The 12,142-nt window shown below is 46.4% G+C and overlaps 3 protein-coding genes across 3 annotated transcripts; 1 reads left to right on the top strand and 2 right to left on the bottom strand.

Annotated features, from left to right (window-relative positions):
- Nucleotides 1–30: 30 nt before the first annotated feature.
- Nucleotides 31–1,353, bottom strand: LOC118505809 (protein BCCIP homolog). Its single transcript, XM_036042151.1, has 3 exons — nucleotides 1,127–1,353; nucleotides 922–1,048; nucleotides 31–858 (listed from the first exon to the last, which is right to left on the bottom strand). Exons 1-3 carry the CDS (start codon nucleotides 1,244–1,246, stop codon nucleotides 200–202), a joined length of 906 nt encoding a protein of 301 aa, XP_035898044.1. The 5' UTR covers nucleotides 1,247–1,353; the 3' UTR covers nucleotides 31–199.
- A 257-nt stretch (nucleotides 1,354–1,610) lies between these two features.
- On the top strand, nucleotides 1,611–3,751 carry LOC118505807 (T-complex protein 1 subunit zeta). The gene is made up of 2 exons (XM_036042147.1): nucleotides 1,611–1,856; nucleotides 2,055–3,751. The coding sequence occupies exons 1-2, from the start codon at nucleotides 1,720–1,722 to the stop codon at nucleotides 3,511–3,513; spliced, it is 1,596 nt and encodes a 531-aa protein (XP_035898040.1). The 5' UTR covers nucleotides 1,611–1,719; the 3' UTR covers nucleotides 3,514–3,751.
- Nucleotides 3,752–3,804: 53 nt separating this feature from the next.
- On the bottom strand, nucleotides 3,805–5,980 carry LOC118505810 (CDP-diacylglycerol--inositol 3-phosphatidyltransferase). Its single transcript, XM_036042152.1, has 4 exons — nucleotides 5,726–5,980; nucleotides 5,495–5,629; nucleotides 5,098–5,251; nucleotides 3,805–5,030 (listed from the first exon to the last, which is right to left on the bottom strand). Exons 1-4 carry the CDS (start codon nucleotides 5,778–5,780, stop codon nucleotides 4,694–4,696), a joined length of 681 nt encoding a protein of 226 aa, XP_035898045.1. The 5' UTR covers nucleotides 5,781–5,980; the 3' UTR covers nucleotides 3,805–4,693.
- Nucleotides 5,981–12,142: the final 6,162 nt, after the last annotated feature.

The raw sequence follows: 12,142 nt of genomic DNA, 5'->3' as shown, positions 1-12,142 counted from the left end.
CTTCGCTACTCGTCCATGAAAAACGCTTCATTTTACCGAATCGCCGGTACGATGCAATCGTACACCACAGACGGTGCGAGGAACTTTCGTTTATTGTTTGTTTCATTTAGCACAAAGTTACAGCAACATTAGACACACACACACACGCGCAATGTGGAAAAGAAAAGAGATAATATTTCAATCATATGCACCCAGCGCATTATTTGTTAGTGACCGACGAAACGAGACTCTTGATGGACGACACGATGGATGGCAATTTGCTCGCTTCGATCAGCAGCACCTTACGGAATGGTTGCAGCTCTGCGTCCTTTTTCTGCCACTGGCCAGCGAGCGCCGTTGTGGTTTCCTTCTGCACGGAATAATCGAAGCTAGCACACGAATCCTTAATGAAATATTCTTCCTCATCGTTGCTGTACAGTATCTCGGCCGGTTTGTCCCCGTCGGCCGCTTGCTGATAGTACTTCACGATCATCAGGTAGTAGTCGAACGTGAACGGCATACCCTTCGAGCGAGCTCGCTCCATTTCCGAGAGGAGATTTTCACACATCGGCACGCAAACCGCGGCCGGAATGTTGATGAACCGTTCGTTCAGCAGCAGTCCCGTCGTTTTGGAACCACCCTCAAGTGCTTCACGGAACTGCTGTAGAACTAGCTCGGTCGCATACTTTTCTGCCTTTTCGAAGATCATTTTCTTCAGCTGACGAACGCAGGCCAGCTCCTGCTTGTTGGCTAGGTTGATTACCGTCGTTACGCCAAACACCACCTGGCACGGATCACCCATGTCGGTGTCCTCGTCCTCCTCGTCATCGTCGGCATCATTGTACGCTTGCTTCAGCACACTACCGACATAGTTTTGAGCTAAAATGCATACAATGGACTGTAGTAGCATACAAAACCAAACCATGCCACATTGATACTAACCCACAACAACTCCAGCCAGCTCGGTCAGATCGATGTGTGCTTTCACAAACAGCTGGCCTAGAAGCTGTTTGATGCCGTCCAGATCCGGATCAATCGGATTGCGCCCTTCGAAATCAACGGTGATGCCCTGATATTGAGAAAACAAATCAAAACATTCAATTGCTGCTGAAGCGGACACTACCACGCGCTTGCTGGTCCCACTCACTTCATCACCCTCGTATGCTTCCTCATTTTCCTCGTCGCTCGAGCCATCGCTATCGCTTTTCGCTTCCATACGATGTTCCTCATCGTCATCGGCTTCCACTTTCAACTTTTTGCTGGTCATTTTCACGGATTCGGGATGTTTAATGCACAAAAATACACTTTATTTACAATTGTTGCACGGAACGCGTACGAGCGCTGATTTGCCGGAGAAAAAATGTTTCTCGTAAACAAGGGTGGGTTCAATACTCGAACGATTTGTCGCATGTCGTGGGGGAATTTGTCTGAAGATTTATTTTTTTATTTTTGTCGTAAATTGATTGCTGTTTTTTAAAAAAAAGATAAACATTATATTCAACATTTATACTTTAAGATTTTAATGCTTACTAATTAATTTATCTATAATATTTTATTTGTTTTTATTTGAGTTTAAATTTTCAGCATTCCTACCCCTTATGTCATTCTCAATTGACAGCAGCAGTCAGCAAGAAGCGGAGAAGAAGCAATTTGGTTTAGCTTCGAAACACCGACGGAGCCTCCGCAGTGCAGCTGAATTTCTTCTCGATAAAATAGTGCCGAAAGTCGTTCAGTGAAAAGATGGCCTCTATTAGTCTGCTAAACCCGAAGGCCGAATTTGCCCGTGCTGCTCAGGCATTGGCAATTAACATCACCGCTGCGAAAGGCATCCAGGATGTGATGAAGACAAATCTCGGCCCGAAGGGAACAATGAAAATGTGAGTAGGATGTACCGCACAACTGTTGTAAAGAAATCGCTTAAAGTTAAAAGAAGAGCGGTAAATCATTTCCGATTGCTTGTTAATGATTCCTACTTGAGGAAAAACAAATGATTTCAGTGAAAACAAGCACCGAAAATTCGCATACGCCTTTTTCCGTGACTCACCTGACCATTTCTAACCTCACTTTTACGGCAGGCTGGTTTCGGGTGCCGGTGACATCAAAATAACCAAGGACGGTAATGTGTTGCTGCACGAGATGCAGATCAAGCACCCGACCGCATCTTTGATTGCCCGTGCCAGTACGGCCCAGGACGACGTTACCGGAGACGGAACCACCTCGATCGTGCTGATCATTGGCGAGCTGCTGAAGCAGGCCGACCTGTACATTGGGGATGGTCTGCATCCGCGCATCGTTGCCGAAGGTTTCGATCAGGCCCGGCTGCAGGCGTTGGAGATTCTCGAGCAGATCGCGCACCCGATCGAGATTAATCGCGAAAACCTGCTGAACGTTGCTCGCACATCGCTGCGCACCAAGGTGCACCCGGATCTGGCCGACCTGTTGACGGACGTGTGCGTCGACGCGGTGCTGGCTATTCGCAGCGAAGGCAAACCGGTCGACTTGCACATGGTGGAGCTGATGGAGATGCAGCACAAATCGGCCACCGACACACAGCTGGTGAAGGGTATCGTGATGGATCACGGCGCACGTCATCCGGACATGCCGAAGCGCGTTACCAACGCGTACATTCTCACGTGCAACGTATCGATGGAGTACGAAAAGTCGGAGGTTAACTCGGGCTTCTTCTACAAGACTGCCGAGGAGCGCGAAAAGTTTGTGCTGGCCGAGCGGGAGTTCATCGAGGAGCGCGTCAAGAAGGTGATCGAGCTGAAGCGCAAGGTGTGCGAAGGTACGGACAAATCGTTCGTCGTCATCAACCAGAAGGGTATCGATCCGATGTCGCTGGATTTGCTGGCCAAGGAGGGCATTGTGGCGTTGCGCCGTGCCAAGCGCCGTAACATGGAGCGGCTGGCGCTGGCCTGCGGCGGTATGGCCATGAATTCGTTCGACAACATGGACGAATCGTGCCTTGGGTATGCGGGGCTCGTGTACGAGCACGTGCTTGGCGAGAACAAGTACACGTTCGTGGAGGACTGCAAGAATCCGCTGTCGGTTACGATTCTCATGAAGGGCCCGAACAAGCACACGCTCGCCCAGATCAAGGATGCGATCCGCGATGGATTGCGCTCGATCAACAATGCGGTGGAGGACAAGAAGCTGGTACCGGGGGCCGGTGCTTTCGAGGTGCGAGTGCACAATAAGCTGCGCGAGTACGCCAAGACTGTGAAGGGCAAGACGCGCCTTGCTATTCACGCGTACGCTGACGCCATGCTCGTGATTCCGAAGATTTTGGCCGTCAACAGCGGGTACGATGCGCAGGACACGATCGTGCGGCTGCAGGAGGAAGGTCTGCTGAACGAAGACCCGATCGGGCTGGATCTGTCCACCGGCGAACCAATGAAACCGGTCGATCTGGGCATTTTCGACAACTACATCGTGAAGAAGCAAATCCTCAACTCCTCCACCATCATCGCCGTAAACATTTTGCTGGTGGACGAGATCATGCGTGCCGGTATGAGTAGCCTGAAGGGTTAAGCGTGAATGTCCTTTTCCCGGCTGTGTGGTGTTCGAGGATAAATCCTCCAGCGCACACGTTCGTCGTATTGCTTCGTTTAAGCCTTCGATATGTATTGTGTCCTTAACGTTTCATTTACCTCCTTTCCATTCTACACCGCTCCTAACACGCATCCGCGATGCTTCGTATTCACCGAACAATGACATGAATCACACGAGTAATAAACGCACCAGCTTAATTGTTTCTACTATCCGCTGATTTTGCGCTTCCGTTTTCTTTTCGTATCACCGTTAACATGATACCCGTCGTCGTATGCACAGATACAGAGAAAGGCTATTTATTGTTAGACACATTTGGGGGTTGCAAGTCACATCGATGAAATGGTTCCGTGTTCCCTACTCTAAACAGATTGACACGATTACTTGATATATACTTGGGGCGATTGTAAGTTGTACACCGCTACTCTACTACGCCGGGATGCGATAGGAGATGCGACAACACGCACGTACCTGGGCGAGTCGCTTAAATACTACTCTTTAAGCAAACGCTAAATAATCCTATCCTCGGTCGACCACGTGCGGGAGAGAAACTACAACGGGAGGGATAAATCGTACTTCCTTGAAGCTACCATGTTGTACCACACGTGTAGGGTGTAATGTAGATATATCTTTCTGATAGCAAAATATCGATTGACCTCATCTAAATTTGTCCAGTAAAGTTAGATATCTGTGGATGCGTCTCAGTGGAATGTGCAATGGCTATTTTCGGTTCCTGCTGCCCTTTATCGATCCATTCTCAGATGCGTAGGTGTTTTGTATCTCCCTTCACACTCATCTTTTTGTTTGTATCGTGCCCTCACCGAACCGGGGTATACATTTCTGGCTACATTAGTTAACAACACTTAAATACACGTTTTAAAACACATCAATAGATAGTTGCCCTGTCCATCTGTTTGTTGTCCTTTGGCATGATTTTGTTTCTGTGGAGAGCTTAAAAAGTGTCCCCTGTCTCGGTCGTCTGAATGTCAGCAGCCGCAGCAGCGCGAGACCGGACCGATCGGAAGCTTGCGTCCATCCATCGTGAAGTGGAGGAACGTTCTCGAAAGAAGGGTGTAATCCCTGGTGGCGGGAAAACGGAGGAAAACAACATTTCCCTATTTCGTCGTCGATTTACGCCGGGGCGGGGAAGAGGCCGCAAGATTTATTGTGGCTTTTTGTTTGCTTCCCGTTCCCGCTGGGCCGCCCGTTCCGCGACGTCAATCACACCGATGTTGCAGCTGGCCACAAAGCCGTGAATTACCGAAATGCCCGTCTTAACGACGGCCACCGGGAAGGAAACGATGGCGAGCAGCTTGAAGGTGGAGAAGCCCAGCAGCAGTGGGCCGGGTGTGAAGTGCAGCAGGTACAGTGCCGCATAGAACAGCTCGTTGAACAGACACATGAAGCCAAGCACGAGGCGATTGGTGTAGTAGACGCGCATAATCGGATTACCGGACATGTCGATAAACTTGTGCGACGTCTTGCCCTGCAGGACGGTCCTGTTTGAGGCGGAAGGTAACCATCATTAGTCACACCCTCTGGCGTGAAGATTGCATTTTCGCTTACGTATGCAGATAGAACCAGTGGCACGCCACATCGATGGCCATCGATAGCTGGAACCAGAACATGTACTTCGGGTAGAAGTAGCTCAGCGTTACCAGCAGCCCGCATGTACCGCACCGGTCAGTAAGCTGGTCCAGCATGGCGCCGAACTTTGTGGCTAAAATGATTGAACCAGACAGTAAGGCCTCATTACTATCTTCCGCGTTATCGAACACAGCGTACGGTATTATCAAATCAATCCTCAATAGAGATAATTCGTGCGCTCGATTCGCGCTCGTTATGCAACAGCACTTTAATCCGCACGCACACTCCGTGGCAAACAGGGAAACGGTGGGTTGGAAAACGACCCCATCCATCCATCGATTTTCCGCCTGCCCCGTGGAGCGCCTCGAATACTTACACTGGTTGAAATGCCGTGCCGCATGGCCATCGAGTGCATCGAGCAGTACGCTGATGATGTAGCACCAGCTGGCAATCACATAGTCCGTGGGCATGTAGTAGAAGGAAACGATTGCCAACACGATCCGGGCGTACCCTGTGCCAACAAACAAACAAACAAACAAACAGATCGTACAACGGTGACGCAAAAAGCTGGATGTAACAATAGGCGTTTGGATGCCAATGCACTTACCAATGATGTTGGGCACGAAGAGATAGATATTTTCCTGCTCTTGCTTCACTTCCATCACTGTAGCGTACTGGCAAGACTAACTCTCCAAGAAGAATACACACAGTTAAATTGATTTGCTTTTCTTCGCTCGGAACTGTACGTGCGTACACGTAGGAAAAACTGCGCGATAGAATTCTGCCCTCCACCCACGGCGCGGTCGAGATCAACAGTGATGCAAAAGTTTTGCACTGTTTATGTTTGTGACTTTCACACTGACAGTCAGGAATGCGGTCAGCTGTCAGTTTAGGTGCAATTGTGACCAAATAGCCGGGGTAAAATCCCTCAGTGAGTTTTGTCCTATGTTGGGAAGTGAAATGAAAAGTGACCAAATTTGGCATGAAAATTGAAAATATATTCTTTATGTTCGGAAGCTTCAGGTAAGAATTCTTGAAATGATTTTGTTTTTTTTTTTCTAAAGAATTATCAAGTTTTTTTAGAGACTTTAGTTTGGCAATGTTGGTGGAATGAGTTTACTATAATGATGCTTTGTGTAAACAGTAAAATGATTTGATATAAATTAAAAGGCGGTTCGGAGTCCGATGCTGTAGCGGAGCCGGTCTCCAAGAGGCACAACCAGGTATCAATAATGATGGATCAAGTTCCTTGCAGGGCCCCCCAAGCAGAATGAAAACTGGAGGTCCCTAGCACGTCCCATCTGCTGACTGGACCAGATCCAGACGGCCAAGTTGAGATAGTATACGAGGTCTCCTCTTTATGGAGTTTGGGACCATATACATAATCGAATCTCCCATGTCCTCACAGCCTGGGTACTGGAAGATAGCCCTTGGACCCCCGTGGAAGCATCTGCTTTAGTTTGCTTCAACTATAATTCATCCCTTGGTATAAAATCTCGTCGTCTCCTTGCAGGAAGCTAGAAATAGCAGACACCAGAACGTCTTGAAATTGTAGTGTCAAAGCAGCAGAAGGAAAGTCAGTCTTGAGTATGAGAAAATGGTCTTATTTCGAAGATATCGGGCTCGGTTTTGTGAAAGACCTCTTTGCTTACCATCGATAAGGGGTCTATAATTGATTTTATCTGTTGTCGATTTCATGCGATCCGGACGGGATTCTATCCTCCGTCCTGCTGTGTGGAGACCGGCTCTGCAACTAAATATTCCTTCGGGTCACCACAACATTGGTGATCGGGTAGAAAATACATGGATATTGTTCTAAAAAAACCCCTTAGTTTTAAGAAGTTTTAGCTAAATATAATTGAGGGATTAAAAATAATTTCATAAGGGACCCGCGTCCACTGGGTACCGAGCATAACGAAAAAGCTAACAATTAACAAGCTTAAGAATAAATTTATAGTATCAAACTAAAGTTTTTTTTTCAATCAATCAAACATTGCCTAAAGTCTCAGATTAACCATCAAACACACCCGCTGAAATCGTTAATTATTTCTCCCGAAAATCATATACCAATTTCTTCACCATTACTACTTCCAAGAATGCATACGAACTTTAATGTAATGAGTCCGCCTTCACCCGTTCTCCGGCAGGGTGAACCATTAAACTTTCAATTAGTGTATTACAAGCCGAGGAGGATACGGTTGGACGGACGCATCGCAAGCAGCAAGGCGTGCGTAGCCAATCGTAACCATTACGAGCAGCATTGATTAATGGTCCGGGAAACGGGGAGTCGGTCCTTCGATTCCGCTCCCCGTCCAAGCCCGACCTGACTGGCAAACGGAAAGCCATCCGTACCGGTTTTTTGCTCGTGTAAACCGAAGCCCGACGCCGAGAGTTCCCCCTTGCTAGATTACTGGGGACCGGTAGCACCTGCCAGCGCTCATCGTAGAATCATGTAGAATCAATTATCGCAATCAATGCACACGGAAGGATCGAACGGATTCGTGGTTCGATGGATTCAGGAGCGCTTGTTTACATTTCATTAACCGCAGCAGCCAGGCATCCCACCGAAACCGGGCGTCGAACCAAAATGGCGCGCAATCTTTACAGAGCACAGAAGCATTTCCAATATTTTTTTGCCAGTAGGGATGGCAGAATTGCTGGTTGTTTGCTATGTTAAATGATGTGAAAATTCCACCAAAACATAAACGTTCCCTTGAGACAGAAATAAGGTGCAGGGTTAATAGATGATAGAACTGAGCCACCACCGCAAGCCTTCCGAGTCCGTTCCAATGCCAGGGTGGCGTTCGGAAGGAATAAAAAAAACTTAGGACTTCGAAATAATCCTACATTATTTATCACTTTACCATACCACCAGCACACCACAAAACTTTTCTTACGCATCGCCACCGATAATCGGGATACACATTTGATTTCTATTTTCGCAACTTTTCCTACACGTCCCTAGCGGTCGTCCCCACAACAAGCCATTGATCGGCGAAGGAAAACAAAATCTTGCAACGTGTGTGCGTGATCGTTATGGGGAAAAATAGATAGATGTAAAAAAGTACGATTTATCGACGCTGGGACCATCCATCGATTCCGGGCCACGCTGGTGACCGGAATGGATCCCAGACGCATCACGGACGCGTGGGGCGCCGTGACGGAAGATTGTTTGGCCCCATCAGCCGCTCACATGTATCAAATAAAAATATCACAATTCATCCTTCAGCGCGTGGAGTGTGTGTCTGTTTGGAGTATCATCATCATCCTACGAGGACCTCACGCAACGTTCCACCGAAGAATGGTTTTTGTTTTGCATAAATCGTGGAAAAGAACAAGCGAACCCACACACACACACGCGCACGTGTGCTTTCACTCCCCCCGAAAAAAAGGGAGACGAAAGTAATCCCAACAAATAAGTCGCGGGAAGAGAGCGCTGAACGTTGGAGGAGAAGCTCGGTGAAGCCATCATTGAGTTTCCCTGACCTGGCGCAACGATTTCCGGTTGCCTGAGCTCCCTCTGCAAGAAGAGCACTTCTGGCTAAACGCAGCACTAGCCACGATGCTGCCAGCCAAAAGGACAGTCGCTTCGCATACACAGGGGAACGGTGAAGCTGAAGGAGTTCATCCTGTTTTGCGCCGACGCCATGGATGAGTGCAACCCGGTGCCCAAGTAATACGGCGTGGGGAAGTTGAAACGGTGTTCGTCGATTCTTGTTGGTCGACGGCACAGCACGGTAGCACGGGCCTATTCGGACGATCTGTGTCGCAGCGGCAGGTCCACCATGCACGACACCGTTCGTGCTGGGTGATGATGAATATATATATAAACCTTGTCCTGTTTGGTGTTCTGAACCACAATAAAAAAAAAGTCGAGGGACAGATTAGCACGACAAACACGTTGCACCTGACTGGCATGCCGAGCAGGCTGATGTCACGGACATATCAGACCACGGCTCTCAAGGTTCGAAAGGTCGGACGAAAGTGCGGTTAGAGCGGAGAGCTTTGGGTGTGAGCATATCATCCCTGCTTGGCCCAGGCCCGGCCGGGATGATTGTCACCGTGAAGACCGGGACGGATTTCAGCTTTGCGTGTACCGCTCACAGTCCGATTGTTGCAATAACTAAAAAGCAACAAAATCTAGTCACGAAAATTGTCTCACCCCAAAACCTCGCCTCACTCGGTATATTACATCGATAAACAGCGCTCTAGGCTGTGGACGAGTATGCGGTGGGCCAAAGGGATGGTGGTTCCCGGTTAGGGTTGCGGGAAGAGAATTTTAAAATCCGCAATGCAGCACAATGGCGGTCGTTTCTGTCCCGGTTAAACCCGTCGGTCCCGGAGAGGGAGGCTGGTGTACGGGCAACCCATGGCAACCCAAGCCGCAAGATGTCGGTCAGGCGAGAAATCTAGCCCTCATTTACATCGAGCCGATGATCAATCTAGCGCACACAGAGAGCAGCCTGGCAGCCAAGATGTCCGGTAAGGTAAGAGCCACATCGCACCGGTGCTCGGTCATCCGGCTGGACATCGGCCTCGATGGGTCCCGGGAGAGAACGAATTAGGAGTCCTCACAGTCCCCCCTTTTCCTGTTTGCCACCGTTTTCCGCCTATCCAAGACACAGTCTCCGATGGCGATTCGGGGCAAACCACTACGGGGATGAGGTTTTCATAAATTTGAAAATGCAATTTTCATACATAGTGCAACGAAAAAGTGGATCCCGGTGAGACGCGGGATTTATGGATGGATGGGCCGATGTTTGGTTTGGATGTTATTTTAAAAGCAGCATGCTGCTTTTCGGCCAAGATGAACGTTTGGAGCGCAATCGATACAGACACGTGAGTGGGGGCGACCTCGTGTGCTCGTTCGGTTAGGATAAATAAAAGAAGCGTTTCCCAAAAGCGCGAGCAAGCGATGGTTGAATTTTGCACACAGTTTTGTACTATTAATGCTATCAGTCTTCCCCATCTGTATGCTAGCACTCCATCATTTAGTGACTCGTTTCGTAGAAAACATATTAGTATCCGTCGTCGCTCAGTAGAAAGGTTTGATGAACGGTGCTGCCCATCTGAACGGTTGTTGGATTCCTAAATAGGTTAGGGTAGGCGCCTAAAGTTAGGCTCAACGCACCCATCGCTCTTATCAGAGTCCTACACCCCAAATGTCAAACATTGTGACGTCCGAGGAGAAGGAGGAAAAGAAGAATAAAATAAAACGGTTAGTTCTGATCGGTCGGTCCTCGCGTCACCACGCACATAATCAGTGTTTCATTTAGAATACAATTTTACGGCGTCATTTCTGCGCGCCACCAACGGTGTTTAACGGAAAATTGTTCAACAGTAACTGCAAACCGTTTCACCTCTAGGGATTCTGATTTTTCCTGTGTGTGTGTGTGTTTTTTCTGTTGCAACAGAAACCCTGTGAAGCTGTGTTCGGCTGAACGAGTTTAATAGAGGCTTTCAGTGGAATTAAAAGTAGTGTACGTCGGCGAAGTGGATGCTTGTGGATTTAATCATTGCTGGCCCGCTTTGCTCATTAACCTTTAAATGATTGTGTAATACAAATAGTAGAAATAGTAGGTTTTTTTTATTATTCATAAGGAACGGCCTGGCCGTATTGCTTAGAAATAGTAGGTTCTATTAATGGAATTTCAACAACTTTTTGTTATCGAGAATATGAACCCTTTTATTTATTGACTATTACATGGAACCACTCTGGGTCGTTCGGTGCCATTCTCATGAACTGACCAGCCCTTCGGAGCCTGATGACTCTAATTTTCCTGGTATCTCTGAACCTTGTGTGCCTATTGTACCGGGAAGCTACGTACGGCCGAGATCAAATCATATGCTTCAAGAAAATTATCTCAGACACAGAATTCTTCCAAAGGATGTTTTCTCCCTTGATCTTAGTCTCGTAAAATGAACATGATTTGCCTGAATTGGGTGGACTTATCATGTCATTAGAATGGTAATAGACGATCCAGCTTTGGATAATTGGATTAACAGACACCGGCAGTAAGTAAGTCTACAAAGAATTCTATATTCTATTCTATATTCTATTCTATATTCTATTCTATATTCTATTCTATATTCTATTCTATATTCTATTCTATATTCTATTCTATATTCTATTCTATATTCTATTCTATATTCTATTCTATATTCTATTCTATATTCTATTCTATATTCTATTCTATATTCTATTCTATATTCTATTCTATATTCTATTCTATATTCTATTCTATATTCTATTCTATATTCTATTCTATATTCTATTCTATAATATTTTATATATTCTTTTTATATACTATTCTATTTTATATTCTATCTTCTTCTGTGGCACTACAACCTCGAGAGGTCTCGGCCTGCCATTTCTGGCTTTCTGTGACTTAATTTTACCCGTAGAAAAGTAGTCAGCCTTTCGTATATATTCTATACTATATTCTATTCTATATTCGATTTTATATTCTTTTATATATTTTATTATATATTCTATTATATATTCTATTCTTTATTTTATTCTTTTATCTTTTCTTTATTCTTATCTATATTCAATTCTTTATTTTATTTTATATCTTTGCACCTAGCATAAATCCAGTTTTGTCTGAAAATTTAAATTTGTTTCATGAATCCAATAAGTTATAAATTTACGTGACATATTAAAATTTCGCTACATTGTAGGCCTTCCACAACTAAGTTTCAAAATGTTTCATCACAAGCCGCAATCCACAAGAGTTGACTGTGGAATCATGATCTGTTTTCATTCAAACTCAAGAAACAAATCATATCGATTTCTTATCATTGATGTACCGTTCACCAGCGCACCAGAAAAACCGCTTTGCCACCGAGATTTGCAACGATTCTTCCATCGTACCGCAGCCTAAGCTTGCTCCCGAAGCACCAGAACCATCGGAAATGTCACGCTCATGTACACGAACCTTGGGTATTTCACCCCAAAACACATCATCACATCGCTGCTGCACAACCTGTGCGGTGCACAAAACTTGTGCGAATTAAACTTTTC

Source organism: Anopheles stephensi, chromosome 2 (genome assembly GCF_013141755.1).
Source record: "Anopheles stephensi strain Indian chromosome 2, UCI_ANSTEP_V1.0, whole genome shotgun sequence".
NCBI lineage: Eukaryota > Metazoa > Arthropoda > Insecta > Diptera > Culicidae > Anopheles > Anopheles stephensi.
This window is presented reverse-complemented; position numbering and strand designations above follow the sequence as displayed.

Bases quoted from the DNA above. Each gene is read 5' to 3' on its own strand.
- LOC118505809 (XM_036042151.1), bottom strand. From the start codon at position 1,246: ATGACCAGCAAAAAGTTGAAAGTGGAAGCCGATGACGATGAGGAACAT. The intron at 1,049-1,126 runs GTGAGTGGGACC...TCTCAATATCAG, and splicing joins AAGCATACGAGGGTGATGAA to GGCATCACCGTTGATTTCGA. The intron at 859-921 runs GTTAGTATCAAT...TATGCATTTTAG, and splicing joins GCTGGCTGGAGTTGTTGTGG to CTCAAAACTATGTCGGTAGT.
- LOC118505807 (XM_036042147.1), top strand. From the start codon at position 1,720: ATGGCCTCTATTAGTCTGCTAAACCCGAAGGCCGAATTTGCCCGTGCT. The intron at 1,857-2,054 runs GTGAGTAGGATG...CTTTTACGGCAG, and splicing joins CCGAAGGGAACAATGAAAAT to GCTGGTTTCGGGTGCCGGTG.
- LOC118505810 (XM_036042152.1), bottom strand. From the start codon at position 5,780: ATGGAAGTGAAGCAAGAGCAGGAAAATATCTATCTCTTCGTGCCCAAC. The intron at 5,630-5,725 runs GTAAGTGCATTG...TTGTTGGCACAG, and splicing joins CTTCGTGCCCAACATCATTG to GGTACGCCCGGATCGTGTTG. The intron at 5,031-5,097 runs GTAAGCGAAAAT...CGCCTCAAACAG, and splicing joins CACTGGTTCTATCTGCATAC to GACCGTCCTGCAGGGCAAGA.